General features: G+C 63.2%; 8 protein-coding genes across 8 annotated transcripts; 3 read left to right on the plus strand and 5 right to left on the minus strand.

Moving 5' to 3' along the window:
• Positions 1–214: 214 nt before the first annotated feature.
• BXZ73DRAFT_91679 (maintenance of telomere capping protein 1) lies at positions 215–1,826 on the plus strand (the record flags this gene model as incomplete). Its single annotated transcript, XM_048026066.1, has 5 exons — positions 215–307; positions 378–948; positions 1,004–1,161; positions 1,215–1,343; positions 1,395–1,826. 5 exons carry the CDS (start codon positions 215–217, stop codon positions 1,824–1,826), a joined length of 1,383 nt encoding a protein of 460 aa, XP_047874946.1.
• A 153-nt stretch (positions 1,827–1,979) lies between these two features.
• Positions 1,980–3,058, minus strand: BXZ73DRAFT_91680 (F420H2 dehydrogenase; the record flags this gene model as incomplete). The annotated part of the gene is made up of 6 exons (XM_048026067.1): positions 1,980–2,094; positions 2,154–2,271; positions 2,322–2,344; positions 2,396–2,631; positions 2,685–2,821; positions 2,941–3,058. 6 exons carry the CDS (start codon positions 3,056–3,058, stop codon positions 1,980–1,982), a joined length of 747 nt encoding a protein of 248 aa, XP_047874947.1.
• Positions 3,059–3,246: 188 nt separating this feature from the next.
• On the plus strand, positions 3,247–4,129 carry BXZ73DRAFT_91681 (breast carcinoma amplified sequence 2; the record flags this gene model as incomplete). Its single annotated transcript, XM_048026068.1, has 4 exons — positions 3,247–3,435; positions 3,505–3,674; positions 3,764–3,921; positions 3,951–4,129. 4 exons carry the CDS (start codon positions 3,247–3,249, stop codon positions 4,127–4,129), a joined length of 696 nt encoding a protein of 231 aa, XP_047874948.1.
• Positions 4,130–4,463: 334 nt separating this feature from the next.
• Positions 4,464–5,215, minus strand: BXZ73DRAFT_21737 (uncharacterized protein; the record flags this gene model as incomplete). Its single annotated transcript, XM_048017630.1, has 5 exons — positions 4,464–4,589; positions 4,655–4,813; positions 4,881–4,969; positions 5,032–5,093; positions 5,157–5,215. Coding segments are annotated over 5 exons (495 nt in total), but the record flags the coding sequence as incomplete, so codon positions are not given.
• Positions 5,216–6,898: 1,683 nt separating this feature from the next.
• On the minus strand, positions 6,899–8,496 carry BXZ73DRAFT_91682 (biotin synthase; the record flags this gene model as incomplete). Its single annotated transcript, XM_048026069.1, has 9 exons — positions 6,899–7,105; positions 7,127–7,300; positions 7,357–7,432; positions 7,485–7,627; positions 7,689–7,743; positions 7,832–8,004; positions 8,031–8,101; positions 8,164–8,184; positions 8,262–8,496. 9 exons carry the CDS (start codon positions 8,494–8,496, stop codon positions 6,899–6,901), a joined length of 1,155 nt encoding a protein of 384 aa, XP_047874950.1.
• Positions 8,497–9,542: 1,046 nt separating this feature from the next.
• On the minus strand, positions 9,543–9,852 carry BXZ73DRAFT_104246 (uncharacterized protein; the record flags this gene model as incomplete). Its single annotated transcript, XM_048015822.1, has 2 exons — positions 9,543–9,561; positions 9,641–9,852. 2 exons carry the CDS (start codon positions 9,850–9,852, stop codon positions 9,543–9,545), a joined length of 231 nt encoding a protein of 76 aa, XP_047874951.1.
• Positions 9,853–11,098: 1,246 nt separating this feature from the next.
• BXZ73DRAFT_91683 (uncharacterized protein) lies at positions 11,099–12,144 on the minus strand (the record flags this gene model as incomplete). Its single annotated transcript, XM_048026070.1, has 2 exons — positions 11,099–11,491; positions 11,527–12,144. The coding sequence occupies 2 exons, from the start codon at positions 12,142–12,144 to the stop codon at positions 11,099–11,101; spliced, it is 1,011 nt and encodes a 336-aa protein (XP_047874952.1).
• A 2,751-nt stretch (positions 12,145–14,895) lies between these two features.
• BXZ73DRAFT_17437 (40S ribosomal protein S27) lies at positions 14,896–15,269 on the plus strand (the record flags this gene model as incomplete). The annotated part of the gene is made up of 3 exons (XM_048017549.1): positions 14,896–15,016; positions 15,076–15,190; positions 15,248–15,269. Coding segments are annotated over 3 exons (258 nt in total), but the record flags the coding sequence as incomplete, so codon positions are not given.
• Between the last annotated feature and the right edge of the window lie 168 nt (positions 15,270–15,437).

Genomic DNA, 15,437 nt, shown 5'->3' on the forward strand with positions numbered 1-15,437 from the left:
TAGAATGGTGTTTTGGCGGCTGTGGCGTTGGAGTTCGCAGTGCAGCAGAAAACGCGCGCAGGAGGCGACCTACACGTGCCACTGGAATTCGTGGGCACGTATCTGACCGGGTGATGCTCGAGGAGAGTCAGCCAAGAATTCGAGATCTTGCGGAGGCAGATGCGAACACAAGGTGTCTCAGCTGTTCGCGTTCAAGGGAGGCGCGCCTGTTATCATGGATGCTATATTGGGCGCTTTGGGCATTCTCGCAGCACCGAGGTACCAACGGCCTGCCATCCACCACCATCCCTCTTTCCCCTACCCACTCGTCTGCCACACAAAAATCCGACCACCCTTCCATATTCCTCCCTTCACGTCCACATGGCCGCCAATCCAAGTCCAAGTCCAAGCAGCAAGAGGCGCTCCAGTTCCTCGACGACCTCGACAGCCTCGCCCCGCCCCCCGCGGCGGGCTCCGGCGCTGCCCCGGCCGCACCCGCCTCGGGCGCGGGTCCGGGCGCGGAGGGCGAGGCGGAGGTGTTCGCGTTCATCGACGAGATCACGCAGAAGAGCTCGGAGCCGCCGCGCCTGCACGACCGCCCGCTGTCCCGCGCGGGCACGCCGACGGTGCGCAAGAGCACGGAGCGCGTCAAGGTCGGCGGCGGCGCCCCGCTCCTCCCCGGCGCCGTCGGCGGGGTCCCGAGGTCGCGCACGGACTCGGGGAGCTCGAGGGTGAGCGTCGCGCGGGCGGCGAGCGCGGAGCCGTCCCCGCTCGAGCCGGCGAGGCAGGGCGCGGCCGCGGGTGGAGGGTGGGGGTGGGGGAGCGTGTGGTCGACGGCGAGCAGTGCGCTGCAGCAGGCGAGGACGGTCGTGGACGAGCAGGTGAAGAATCTGCCGAAGAACGAGCAGGCGAGGAAGTGGGGGGAGGGTGTGCTCGAGTACGCGAAGAGCGCGCAGCTGGATAAGATCAGTGCGTGTGCGGCGTTCTTGGGTCTAGTGCGAATGCTCATTGGGATCTTGCGCAGGCCAGGACTTCAGGCGTGTGGGGCTTTCCACCTTGACGGACATTTTGAACGCAGTCGCGCCGCCAATCTCGGAACATGAGGTTATCAAGGTCTGGCTTAGCCATGACATGCAAGGATACGAGGGTATCGAAGGACTGACGTACCGTGCTCTCTCGCGGGTCAGTTCATATATATGTATCTGCGCTTCGTTTTCTGATCACACGGATTGCAGATCATGGAGCAAGTCGAAGGGGGTGACCTCGTAGTGAACCGCGGCGACGAGTCTCGTCCGAAAGAGACGAATGAGCAGAGGGACATGAACGCGGTGGAGGGCTACGAGGCGGCACTGAAACTCGCTCAGGTAAGGGCACTGTATCAGTGTTAGACTAGGGAACGCTAACGTAGGTTACAGGCCAACCTCGAGGAGCTCGTGAAGCGCAACGCGAAGCCTGAAGACACCCCCGAGTCGAGCACACAGAATCCCACCACATACTCCTATGTTTACCTCCGTGTTCAACCCTTCACCACCACATATTCCCTTCCTCGACTGCCCGGAACGGAAGCCTCTGAAGCCACTTCTCAGTCAACTCTCCAGTTTCTCATCTGTCTCTCCGACCCGGATCACAAACTCATCCACTCTACCGTCACTCAGTCGGTTCCTGAGAAGTGGCTCGAGCTATGGGACGACTACGACTGGGTCGAGGACCTCGTCGTGGAGGCGATCAGGATCGGAGTCGAGGTCATCGGCCAGGAGTACATCGGAGCGCGCATGGGCTGGGACGGGAAGAAGGCCGCCGAGCCCGAGGTCGTCGTGGTGGACGAGTCGGAGAAGGTGGCCGCTTGAACGGACTGCTGTCGGAACCCGGAGCCACGTACGGACGGTGTACGAGGTCGCACGGCGCGCGACGGGCGGCGGACGCAAAGCATGGAACCTGAGATTGTATGTAATATACTAGCATCCCAGCCTCGTGTACTACGTCCACCTCTGCGCCCACATCTACTTCTTCTCCTCGGGCGCGGGCGGCGGAGGGGGCACGGGCTTGAACTCGTCCGGCCTTTTCGGAGTGGTGCCGTCGCCGACCTGCTCCCATGGCGAGAGGGAGTCGAAATTCCTGGTGACGAGGCGCGTTTGCGTTGGGTTTGCAGGATGAGGGGAGGGAAGGAGACGTACCGGAATGCCTGGGTGAGCTGCAGAGGCTCGTACACGACGCGCTTGCGCTCCTCGTCGTACCGCACCTCGGTGTATCCCGTCAACGGGAAGTCCTTGCGGAGTGGGTGGCCCTCGAAACCTAAGCTGCGCGTAAGGGCGGTGAACGCCTTTGACGGAGGAGGAACATACCGTAATCAGTGAGGATACGGCGGCTATACGACACGACGTCAGCAGACGGAGGAGACGAAGGAAGGAAGACGCACAGGTCGGGGTGGTCCTTGAAGAAAACGCCGTAGAGGTCCCAGATCTCGCGCTCGTACCAGTCCGCGCCGCGGAAGACGGAGACGGCGGAGGGGACGGGGTCGACCTCGGTCGCGTACGTCTTGAGGCGGATGCGGGAGTTGTGCTTGACGCTGAGGAGGTGGTAGACGACCTCGAACCGCTTCTCGCGCTCGGGGTAGTCCGCGCCGGAGACGTCCATGCAGGCCTTGTACTGGCACTGGGCGTGGTCGCGGAGGAAGGTGAGCGTGGGGAGCACGCCCGAGGGGCGACGTAGAGCGTGAGCTCGTCCTTGAGGACGGAGAACTGCTGGATGAACTTGGGGAGGCACTGGGTGAGGTACGCGCCGTAGGCGTGCAGCTGCTCGGTCTGCGCCGCGTACTTGGTCAGCGTCGGTTGGGCGACGTGGGCTCGGCGAACGGCGCCGTCGAGGCTGATAGGTCGCCAGTGCGGAGTTCGGCGAGGGGGAGGGAGGAGGAGGACGTCGGCGGTCTGCGGAGACGGTATCAGAGTGACGAGGAGGGCACACCTTGCGACGGCTTGGAGGTGTGGAGGGCGCGGGCGGCGTGGACGACCGCGGCGGATGCGGGGCGCGCGGCGGCGCGGCGGAGGAGCTGGCTCGAGGGACGAGCCAGCCGGAGGGACATCGTGGTCGACATGGACGGTGGGCGGAACGAGCGGGCGTCGGCGGCTGCAGGAGGCCCTCTCCCGTGCCTGCACGCGCTGACGCCCGTCGCTCGCCTCTGCTGGGAGTGCGCGGGCGCCTAGGGCGAGCGTGCCTTCGCCTCCAACCACGACTGCTTCTTTGGACCTCCATCTCTTTACTCGGAAAAAAATGACGACGGTGGCCGCGGCGCAGGACGGGGAGGGGCAGCAGATCATCTTTGACTCGCTGCCGTATTACGACAACGAGCTGGAGCAGTACCCGATTCTGAAGGAGAAGGTGGAGAGGGAGCTCGCGAGGGAGGGCCGGCCGCCGCAGGCGCTGCACCCCAAGGTGCCGCCGGAGCCGACGCTGTTCGCTGTTCGTGCGCACGTTTCCCGCGACCGGTGTGGGCGCTGAGGGGATCGCTGACGAGGCTCGCGTGCGCAGGGGAGGCCGATGCTGCAGGCCGAGCTGGAGCGGGTGTCGAACCACCGGCTGCTGCCGCCGCTGGACACGACGCGGTACCAGCTGCCCGGGCCCACGAAGCCGGACAACGAGGAGCAGTGGCAGGAGGCGCTGCGGAACGCGCGCGCGCAGCTCGAGCACCAACGGCTCCGGTACGTGCTCCGGTCCCCGTCCAGGCGTCATGGCGGGGGACGAGGTGGTCTCCGCGCGGGGCCTCTGACGCTGACGTGAAATGGGGCAGACACACGAACCTGGCGCTGGTGCAGCAGTACGGGCCGAACGCGTGGAAGGTGCACAACTACTTGAACGAGGCGGCGGCGAAGGACATCGAGAAGGCGCTCGAGGAGCTCAAGAACCTGACGGTGGAGGTCAACCGGGACCGACGAAACGCGCAGGCGAGTAGGCTGCGGGCGCCGTGCGGGGAACAGGCTCGCTGACACGCCGCGGCTGGTCCCAGACGCGTCTCGGGGCGCAGCTGACGTCGCTCGAGACGCGGTGGACGGAGCTCATCTCGAGCATCCTCCAGATCGAGCTCGCCAACGTCGCGCTCGAGGTCGAGATCGACCGCCTCAACCGCCGCGAGGTCGAGCTCGCTGCCGCGGTCTAGCTTGTCGAGGTGCCGCCGCGCGGTGTGTAGGAGAGATCGAATGCACGCCCGACCGGGCATCTTTGCGACCGGAGAAGCGAGCGATGTATGAGCGATAATGTGAATCCAGCAGGACGGGCCGCCGTGACGTCGCCCGCGCTTCCCGCCTGGTGGCACAGCCGTCCTCGGACGGGCGTCGACAAAGTTAGGGAAGCGGTCCTGCTTCTCCTCTCCTTCCACCTCCCGCGCCGTCCTGGGGCCAGCCTCGCTCCGCCCCACCCTGGCGCGGTCCCGCCCACGGCCGAGTCGGGCGTCGGCCCATCCACGCCCCGCCGCGTCCTGCCCTCGGCCCCCGTCAGGTGAAGTGCGCCCGGTAGTCGTCGGGTGGAAGAGCGCAGGGCCACGCCCCCGTCGCAATCATCCCCTCCCACGTCGTCTCGCACGAGCGGAAGAGGTCGAGCGCGGCCCGCGCCCGCTCAACCTGCTCCAGCCGGAAAGTGAGCGCGCTCCGAGGTGGCGACACGGCGCCGGGCCCGGGACACTCACCGGAACGTCGCCGTGGAGGCCGATGTCGTGGCCCATGAACCGCTTGACGAGCTCGGGGAGGGGGACGACGTGCCGCGGCTTATAGCCCAGCGAGCGGCGGAAGGACATGAAGAGCGCCGTGTCCCGCGTGCTGATCGCGGGGTGCGCGAGGCGCATGACCTGCGAGAGCGAGCCGGGCGTGAGCGTCGAGAGGCGGCTGGAGAGAGAGAGGAGAGGAAGGACGGACGGAGAGGAGCTCCCAGAGCGCGTAGCCGACGAGGATCTTGTCCTGGAGGAGCGTCGCGACTTGGTGCCGGACGTCCAGGATCTGGGGCGCTGGTCGGAGGAGGCGTGAGGTCGGCACGGGGTTCTGCTCGCCGCAGGAGACGGGGGCGTACCGTGCTCGAGGTGTTCTCGCCGGAGCCCGGTCTCTGCCGTGCGATAGTCCGCTACGGGTTGGCTGGGTGAGCGGGAGAGGTGGTCAGCGCGAGCGAGGACTATGGAACGGAGGAAAGAGGCTTACGTGGGCTGGACGTAGGTGTCGTAGATTATATTGCCTCTGTAGTCGGTCAGGGTGACCCGTCTGGACGAAGGGGACGGTGAGCGGTGCAGCGAGGAGAGGCGTGCTGGGAGACGTACGCGACCATGGGGAGGCGGGAGACGATGCCGTAGTAGACGAACTGGGCCTGGGCGGCGACATATCTGATGAGGGACGGAGTCAGCGGCGGTGCCTGGGGGAGCTTGGGAAAGGAAGCGGGAGAGAGACTTGCTTGTCTGGAGGGAAGTGCCGGGCGGTCTCGGCGGAACGGGGGCGGGCGCACTGGGCCCAGCGGGCGGAGCGGGGGGCGTCGGAGACCAGGCTGAATGGTCGGAGGTGGAAGGCATGGGTAGGGGCGCCAGGAGGGGTGCTGAAACAGACATGGGGCGTGCAGGTCGAGCGCCATTGGGGGGTGGGGGTTGTAGACCGCTGGGGAACGAAGCGCCGCGCTTATAATCACTGCACCTCGCTCGGGCAGGCGTTGGAGACGAAAACGCGCGCAAAGGCATGTGCCCCGCTGCCGCCGGCGCGGGGAGGTGGCTGGGGGCGGGCGGGTGGGCCGAAGAGCTGCCCGTCCTCCGTCGCGGTGGGTCCGCCGCGAGCCGCCCGCGCGGACGGGAGGAGCTCGGGGCGACAGCTGCGTCCGATGGACGTGACCGCTCGGGCCTTCTCGACGTAGGCTGTCCGCGATGGCCCGGGCGTGATGAGGGCGCGTTGAACAATGTGCCGCCGTCGCGGCGCCTCGCTGGGGGGGAGGTGCGTGCCCGTCCGACGCCCTTCTCCTCCGCCCCGCACTGGCCACGAACGGCCGTCCGCGAAGGCTGTGCTCGCTTAATTTTTGCGGTTTGCGCGACGGCAGCCTCCCGCCGGCAGCGACGAGGCCCGAGGGGGGCAGGGCAAGCGAGGGTGGCCCGCGCGGCCCTGGGGGCGTCCTCAGCCAGCGGCGAGATCGGGAGCGCGATCGAGGACACTCACTCGAATTTGGACCCGTCTCGCCACGGAGGCGCCGCTCGGCCAGCCTCCGAGGTCGTCGCAATCGTGGTCGAAGCTCCTCGGCGGACGCACGAGCCCGGGAGGCGATGAGACGAGGAGGCGAGGAGGCAGGCCCAGGGCTGCGGCTCGGGGCGCGAACGCGGCCGTACTCCCTTCTTTCACGGGCTCCGTTGGCTCCCAGTCACCGTCCCTTCGGCGGCCCAGATCCAGGAAATTTCCTCCTCGTGAGCACCCCCGCCCCGCCCCGCCTCTCCGGGCCTCGGCACGCAAATTTCGAGTCGGGGATGGGGCGGCCTCGACGGACAAAGCGAGGGGAGAGCATGGCGTCGAGATGCAGGCACAGAACGCAGAGCAAAGCCGTCGCTCGCTGGCACCCGCGGGCCCGCCGCCGTCACACAGCGTCCGTCGCCCGATTGGGACGGTGGGCGCCTGTGGGCCAAGTGGTTTGGACGAGCACGAACGACCGAGAACGGAGCCGGGACAGACGTCGCGGGATCCAATCGAGATGGAGCTAGCCCAGATCTCTACGCAAATCTCCCGTCCGTTGTCTAATTTATCCTAACACGTACGCTACTCGTACACCCCATCCCCGCTGGGCACGGTCCCGCTCCCTCGCCGCCGTGCTCTCTGGGCGGCGTGGCTTTCTGCCCCGTGTCTGCCACCACTGTTCATTGATGAGGTTCATGGCCGCATCTGGCGCCCCCGCCGCAGTCGCCCTAACCAACCGGCCGCCGTCAGACGCTAGTCTGGGCTTCCTTGGAAGGCTCCGAGGACGCGGTTTCCTCCTCCCCGCGTATCTCCAGGCGCGCTCCTTCCTTCCGCGCCACGCCCACCTGCTCAAAGCTGCCCATGCCCTCCAATCCCCAGCGGCCCATCAGCGCCTTGTCCTCGTCCCATGGCGAGCCTGTTTCGGTCCGCACATCCTCAGCGTCACCCCAACCCTGACGATATGCCGTACTCACAAGGCGTCGTGAGCATCTGCTCCCAGTGAACACCGCGTTGGCGCCAGCCATGAAACACATGGCCTGTTGTGTCTCGTCCAGCGTCTGCCGTCCAGCGGCCAGACGGATGATCGTGCCCGGCAGGACGATCCGGGCGGTCGAAATCGTCCGAAGAATGGTATGGTATGGCACGGGCTGTGTGACGACCCATTGTTAGCATCGCTCACGAGGACCAACATGCCCCTACGTGCCTCGTTCTTCTCCAGCGGCGTCCCCTCGATGGGAACCAGCGCGTTTACCGGGAAAGACTCCGGGTGCTCTGGCATCCTGTAACGCCGGCCATTAGCGCCCATTTCGTCCACCACACTCGGTCACGCACTTGGACATCTCCCAAATGAGCGCGACGCGGTCCTTATCGGTTTCTCCCAAGCCAAGAATCCCCCCGGAGCATACACTGATGCCCGCGTCTCGGACAGCAGAAATGGTGTCCAGCCGCTCATCGTACGAACGCGTGGTGATGACCTAGAGACCGCCTTCCAGTCAGACACGGGAGACACCACGGGTCAAAGATGAGCCGATGCACCTCCGGATAGAACTCGCGCGAGGTGTCCAGGTTGTGGTTGTATGCGGTCAGGCCACTGCGGAGCGCCAGGGCGGCGGCGCGCGAGGGAAGCAGGTGTCAGTCACCCAAGCTTTGAAAAGAACACAGGCCAGGGCGATGCTTACGCTTGTTTCAGCTGACGCGCCTGTTCAGGCGAAAGCATCCCGAGCGTGGTGCAGACCTCCATGCCCATCCCGCGGATCTCGCTAACCATGGTGAGAATCCGCTCGAAGCCGCGTTTACGGCCCGAGAGGTCGCGCCAGGCGGCACCCATGCAGAAGCGCGTGCTCCCGTTCGCCTTGGCTTTGCGCGCGCCTCAAGCACGGGTTCGATGTCGAGCAGGCGCGATGCGACGGTCGGGGTCGAGTAGCGCGACGACTGCGAACAGTACGAACCTACGGGCGGACGCCGGGGTTAAGACGGGGGACGTGGTGCGGACCTGGGCGGGGCGACCTACAGTCCTCAGAGCAGCCTCCGGCTGGCGCGGAGTGTGAGGCAAATCGCAATGAGTCCCAAAGCGACGACGCAGGGGGAGGAGAGCGGGCCCAGACTCACTCTTGATGTTCATGAGCGTGCAGAGCTGGATCTTGCTCGGATCGTGGTACTGCCTGTGCACGGAGGCGGCGCGAAACACGAGCTCCATGAGGGGCGTGTCGAATATGCCCTGGATCTCGCCCCGCTTCCAAGTGTGCCGAGTTGGGGGCGGCGACGGCGCGACGGCGTGGGTCGCGAGGGCGCGGTGGAGGCGGGTCGAGAGTTGTCTCGCCTGCGAGGGACCTGCGCGGAGCATGACGACTGAGAGGCGATGGATGGCGGGGTAGCGGGAAGGAGAGGTCGCGCTCGGACTCGCGCGGGGTTTTGTGCAGGAGCGTCGGGGACGAGGTGGGGATTGAGTGGGCGGACGGAAAAGCGACGGACAGGGTGCGCAAAGGCTTGGGGATTGCGCCGCGTCGTCGCTATCTCCCGATCGCGCCGATCACGTGCACAGCGATCGACACCTGCGCCCGGGGTCTTGGCTCTTGGCGCCTTGGGGGCGAGTGAGCCGCGTCCGATTGATTTCTTTCCCCAGCTTCTCGCAGCAGCAGCCTTCGACTCTTCGAGACCGTCATCTTCATGGACGCTGCACATTCCAGGTTCGTTCTCTTTCGTCGTCGATTCATGGTTCCGACTTGACGATCACGCAGTGCCATGTCCCCGAGCCGCACAGACGTCATTGGAGCCATTGGGCATTCCGGCGTGCGTCCCCCTCCGCCTAGCGGTCAATGCGCTCTCTTCTCTCTGCCTACGGAAACGGTGAATGCAATTTCGGACGTGTGTTCGACCGGTAGCTTCGATAATCTCAACACGCCGCGCAGGTCGGGCGCAAATTTGCTCCGGCCATGACGCCCATCCCATGCATCCGTGATGGAAGGAAACGACAGTGGAGTGGTAAGTATACTTCGCATGCATGTAGGCTATGTGACGCTCATAATAAATTGTCGTTGGCCGAAGGAGAGCCGTAGCTCTAGACTCCACACGGCGATGGCTCGCTGATGATGTCACTCGGTGCATGATCGCGCTGAGAAACGAAGCTCGGGTTCTTCAAGCAGCGCAGAAGCGATGGTATATGTACAAAGTGTGCCTACTAATATAATACAGATGTGGAGACCCGTCTAACGTTCGTGAGGGTGAAAATAACGCGATATAAATGGATGAAAACTCGGGAACTTCCAAGGGTTGCGCTCAACAAGGACATTCGCCTCTGGATAAAATAGGTCAGTTACGTTCACATTGAGGCGTGGGGTTGCTTACGATACTCTCTCAAGCCTTTCCTGCCGCAATGGTGGTTCTTCCCCGCTAGCCTGCCGGTGCGGGCCTTGCGCATAGTCGTGAGCATGAATACCTACAAGCTGCGTCAGGGATGGCCAAGACCATGGCGAGAAGCGAGCACGTACCCTGACGCAGCCTCGCGGTCCTGTCCGAGTCGCGAGGCGCCGAAGTCGACCGCGACCGTCCTCCGCGCGTCGGCGGGCTCGCCGAGCGGTGGCGTCCCCTCGTTGCCCGCCTGCTGGGCCATGTCCCACTGGCGTAGAGTGTACGCCGCAAGCTCGCGAGAGTAGCGGGCCTTGCGGGCCTCGACGGATTGTGGGTCGTAAAGCGCGGTCATGGTGCTGCTAGGATGAAGTAGTAGGTGCGCAGTGGGAGGCGATCGCATGGCAGGGCGTTATGAGGACGAGAGACAGGGGAACGGAGGCATATATAGTAGAGCACCGGCGGGGGAGGGAGGATGATGGCATTAGCCACCAACTCCCTCGTATCCACGTGGAAACACCACCGCGAGCAATCGAGGCGCATATATGTCGTCATCCTCCGCACCCGGCAGCTTCTCATGTTCGGGTGGGTCGCCCGGGGGCGTCTTGGGGCTCCCAGGTGCGCACTAGCTCACCCACGTCCTCCTCCAGCTTTCTGCCTGCGGTGGAGTATGGGGTCCCCACGAGGCTCTCGCAGCCCGCCCTCCCGCCTTCGCAATTGGGCCCGCGTGCCCCAGCAATATCGCGGAGCAAGAATCCAGTCCACCAGTGTATCGGTGCAGTGGGCTGTGGACCGATCGCCTCGCGGCCATGCCCCAACTGTCTGAATGGTCGAGTGCCATCGATGCGCCGGCGGGGGCTATCCTGCTCCGACTGCTACCGGAAGCGGAGCGTCGCCCGTCGACGACGGACGTACGTTGCGTACGCCATTTCACCACTTGGGTGGCCCCCGTGCGACCTGTCAGCACGGCGGTATCGGACTGTGAAGTGAGCTCCTCTTGACCGGATGGCCCAGGGCTGCAGTGTTAGCGCACCGAGGCCCGCGGCCTGAGGGCCCCACCGTGCACCGCAGACGTCACCTTGCGCGCGCGCGAGGACCATTTTGTGTATGAGGCGGTGCACTGAGTTGTTGCAGCGCGGTCGCAGTGGAAACATTGAGAGGCGGACAAGATGAAGGATAGTGGGGTTCCAAAACCAGCCTTGTTAGGACTACAGCGACGACGGATAGCAGAGCTACACAGAAATACGAATATACAGCAGATGCCGGACCAGGGAATATGGAGACAGGTGAAGGTAGAAAGGGGGGATATTACAAAAGGCTAGCGATATAGATATGCCTAGTGTCCAGTGTTCGACACAGCGGAGAGTTCATGCTACACATTCGACCAGCAATGGATGGAAACAGAGCGGGAGGGCGAATAGGGCGCGTGGCGCCGGGGAGGTATAGGATAGGGTATGCGCGAATGATGCGTGCGAGCGACCTTGATGCTTTTCGTGGGGTTTTCGTGAGGAACGTGTTCGCGGCATGGCTGAGGCATGGCGCGGTCGTGGATCTCGTCCAGAGCAAGATTCGAAGCCGAAATGGATGTAGAAAAAGCGCGCTTAGGCGCGGGGGGCGAAGGAGCGCCAGCCGCCGGTGAGGCTCGCCTTCTTGGGCGCCGCGGCCGCGGTGGGGACGGCTTTGGGCTTCGCGCCACCGCCGAGCATGACGCCGCCGGTGAGGACGGTGGTCTTGCCGCCGTCGTAGTTGGTCACCGCCGTCTTGGTCGCGTCGACGAAGACGCGCGCCTGGCGGGCGCGCTCGCGGCGGGAGAGCTTGACCTGGGGACGCTCGTCCGCGGGGGAAGCCGCGCAGGACGATTGCGAGACCGTGGACGAGGAAGTGTAGGACGAGGCGGAGTCTACGGAGGAGAAGGAGAAGCCGGAGCCGGAGCTGAAGGAGCTCGAGCGGGAATGCGAAGAGATCGTGGACATGGGCGAGGACGTGGATGAACGCTCGGGGCTGGGACGGCGGGGAACTCGCAGAGGACGGGAGTGAGCCAGGTCGGCTCGCGGATCTCGTCAGCGATGAGCGCGAAGAGCTCCTCGTCATCCTGGTCGAACTCGAGCAGCTGCTGCGCGTAGGTCTTCATCGGCTTGCAGACCGGGATCGGCGCGGCGCGGGCGGCAGCCTGAGCGCGGAGCTCGGCCTCAAGGCGCGCCTCCTTGATAGCCACGTTCTCCTTCTGCTCGGCCTTGCTGACGGTGTCCTCAGACCAGACGGTGAAGAACTTGCCGACCCTGCCGGTGCCCCAGCTGCCGAAGCGAATGGAGACGCAACCGGGGTCGACGAAGAGGTCGAACTCGATGTTGCCGAGAAGGGCGATCCACTCGGACCACTCAACGCCGGCCGCCTTGCAAGCGTTGTAGAGGGTGCGGGGAGGGAGGCCGGAGGGCGTGAGGCTAAGGCAGCGACGGCCAGAGCCGCGGAGGGGCTCGGCGGGGTTCCACGAGGGAGCGAAGTGCGCAGTGAGGTTGGCCTCGAGCGCGTGCTGCAGCTTGACCACGGTGAGAGGGGAGAAGCGAGTAGCGAGGGGACGAGTGAGGTAGGCGATGGCCTGAGCGAGGGCGGCGGAGAGGGAGCCAAAAGCAACGTTGGAAGCGGCCATGTCGATAAAGGATGTGGGGATTAAAGGATTGGAGATAGTTGCTGGTGGAGAGATGCGATGGATGCAATGAGTCGTGAGAGCTGTGATCGACCTGCGATAGGAATGCGGAGGTGTGCTCGCTGAATGAGACGCGAAGGAGATCGAGAGGATGCTGATGGGACGATGAACGTGGTCGTGGGGCGTGTAGCAGTTGAGTCCGAGTGGAGAACGACCGAAGGGAGAGTCTGAAGGGCAGACCAATTAGAGTTGGCAGAGGGGAGGGAGGCTCGGATGGAACTCACCTAACAAGAGCTGGTCCGGAAGGGAATGTGAGAGAGGCTGGTGGAACCAAGTCCGGGGTGAGGAAACACTAAGCCAGATTGAACGGGAGTCTTATAGTATGGGGCGGGCATAGAGGGCGCTCTGGAGGACAATGGGGAGTGAAGGGTAGCGAAGCGAAGAACAAAAGGCCGAGAGGCAACAAAAGCGATCCTCAACAGTTGCCTAAACCGGGGACAAGGCCCCAGCGGTCGCGCGTTTCACACCGCACGTGGCCAGGCGCTCGCGCTCGATGGAGAACAATTGCGGGGCGAGGCCGGCCCCAGACCCGTGGGTGTGCCCACCTCCGCATTTACGTCCTGGACAGCCCGAGCTCATTGTCCTCCGCTCCGTCTATTTGCGCCACCCGTCCGAAGCTGATGCGCAATGTTTGCATAACCCATACACAATAACTCACCGCACGCTCGTCACGCTCGTCCTTCTATTCCCAGCTTCCGATATCCCCTGACCGCGAAGACACGGACGCAGCGCGTCCGCTTGGCCAACCGCTCGCCGCAGTGGACATATGGGCACGTCCCATATCGGCGGGTAGGCCCCTTCACAACCCCATGTCTCCTCGCCAAGCATGTAAAGACACAGCCAGCACCGGGGGCCGGCAGCAACTGGCCCGAGGCGAGAGCACTCACTTCCTCCCTCGACTCTCGGTGACTCTGCCTGCGGTTTGTCGGTATGACTTAGTCTCGGCTCCAGACGCTCTACAAGCACACCCAACGCGCGCCTGCCCCTACGCAGTGATTATATAATAGAAATGGGAGGGGATACCGAATTGGGAATGGGATTGTGATGGAGGATGGAGGGAATACTGAATCGGGACTGAATGAGAACCATGCAAAAGTTGAAATTTCTCACGGGGACGGGGCAGGCGCGCGTTGGGAGTGCTTGTAGAACGTCTGGTGCACTTCGGGCTCGGGATGTCGGTCCGTGACTTTTAGCGTCACTCCGATTTCCCCCGACGTCCGGATCCGGCATGAGGGTGACCAGCTGTGACGCAGCGCCAGAGCGAGAGCTCTGCGCGTCTATCTGAGCTCTCGCGCGTCCGTCCCCTCCGCGCGGTCCATGCACGCGCACTGTGCCCGCGGCCTGAACGCTGTCGAACTTAATCGTGGACTTGGGGAGGCGCACGCGCGCGAAGTGCGGTCAGATTCCGCCAAGAATGGCGGCCTTCAAGAGTTTTGGCTGCGTGTTGTGGCCGTTGAGCGTGAGATTGGAGGGCTTTGAATGGGAGGGTACAAGGTCAACTCGCCGAAGTCGGCGAGGCCTGTGTACGTGTCATAGACGTTCTCGGGCAGCCCTAGCATCACCCGCGCAGACTGGCTGTCCTCGTCTATGATAGGTGCACTCACGCGGAGCGGTCCTCCTTGATGCTCACCCAGTTCAGCAGCTCCCCGACAACTTCCCCACTTGCATTGTCCACCAGCACTAACTTCTGGCGGGGGTCATCGCTTCCAGAGTAAACACTGTAGTTATATACTACAGAGGGAGATACTGAGCAAAGGCTGGGTGGCACAGTGGTATTGACATTGGTGTGCGCTTTTTTGGTGCCAGGGTTCAATCCCGTCACTATCCATTTTTGCACCCCACATCTACGAAGCCGTGCCCAACCTGGGTGTTTGTTCTACAAGCATTTTATTCTACTGCAAATAGTAATTAGATTTAGCGGGTGCCCCTCACAACACCACAATGGGATGTTGTGGGAGGCAAAACTTAAAAGTGCAAAAATGGCTACACAGGGAATAGAACCCTGCACCCAACCAAATAAAAACCACATGCTAGGCATTCATGCCACTGTACCAACTTGGCTTTGTAGCAGACATCTACATATAATATATGAGTATCATGTTTGTTCTTGGAAGGGACAATGACACTGAGCATAGCTGTCATTATATCCTCAAGACAAAAAGTGCTCAGCATCGCAAAGTCCAGAACCCCGGGGTCTGGGGGGAGGTGTCCAGCAGTCCTCTTGCAGCAGCGTTACAGAACGATCGAGATCCTTCAAATGACTAAGCTGACCAATCCATCAACTGGTGACCCGCGTCACGGACCCCCCTAAGCGAGACGAAATGCACCAGACCCTCTGGAACAGAGGGTCGTGGGAACGAGACTAGGTATGACTGTGAGGACGACGTGGGTTGGCTGGCAGCAGTCGTGAGTCGTGCCGCGGGGCCGCCGTGGGCCATAGACGCCCATTCAGCCACCCAGGCATGAAAATTTGAAGCCCCGACAGCTATTCCGGCGCTGCCGACTGAACCTTATTTTGTCCCTCCATCCACGCAAGTCGACCTCCGCGTCGCGCAAAAGGCATCCTCCCTCCGTCGCTGATTTCAAGTCCATCAAAGCCCCTCTTTCCTCGTCAAAATGGTGAGCATAACATCGCGTAGTCTTGCGCTGTGTACACGTCGAGGATGGAGTGCTGATCTCCCGCCCCTCTCCCGCGCCCTCCAGCCTCTCGCCATCGACCTCCTCAACCCCTCCGCGGAGCACGAGAAGCGCAGCCACAAGCTCAAGCGTCTTGTGCAGTCCCCCAACTCCTACTTCATGGACGTCAAGTGCCCGGGTGCGTGGATTGTGCTCCGCCGATACGTTCCATCCCCTCATGCGACCCCAAATCCCCAGGTTGCTTTGCCATCACAACCGTCTTCTCGCACGCCCAGACTGTTGTCCTGTGCGCCGCGTGCGGCAGCGTTCTTTGCCAGCCCACTGGTGGTAAGGCAAGACTGACGGAGGGTACGTTCGCTTCGTCGTGACATCGCCGTTCCTATGCTGATACGCCCACTCTTGCAGGGAGCTCGTACCGTCGGAAGAACTAAGGGGTTCCCTTTAGTTTCTGCTTCCGTTGTCCTACTCGCTCTCCACGCAGCATAGCCTTCACGGTTGCTCGATGTCTCGCCACGCTCTCTGTCACGCTTGAAAAGCACGCAAATGCGGGTAGTGTATTCTAACGCAATCTATCGCCCCACATATTCCCCGCATCTCCC

The sequence above is a fragment of the Epithele typhae genome (genome assembly GCF_022376455.1).
Source record: "Epithele typhae strain CBS 203.58 chromosome Unknown BXZ73scaffold_49, whole genome shotgun sequence".
NCBI lineage: Eukaryota > Fungi > Basidiomycota > Agaricomycetes > Polyporales > Epitheliaceae > Epithele > Epithele typhae.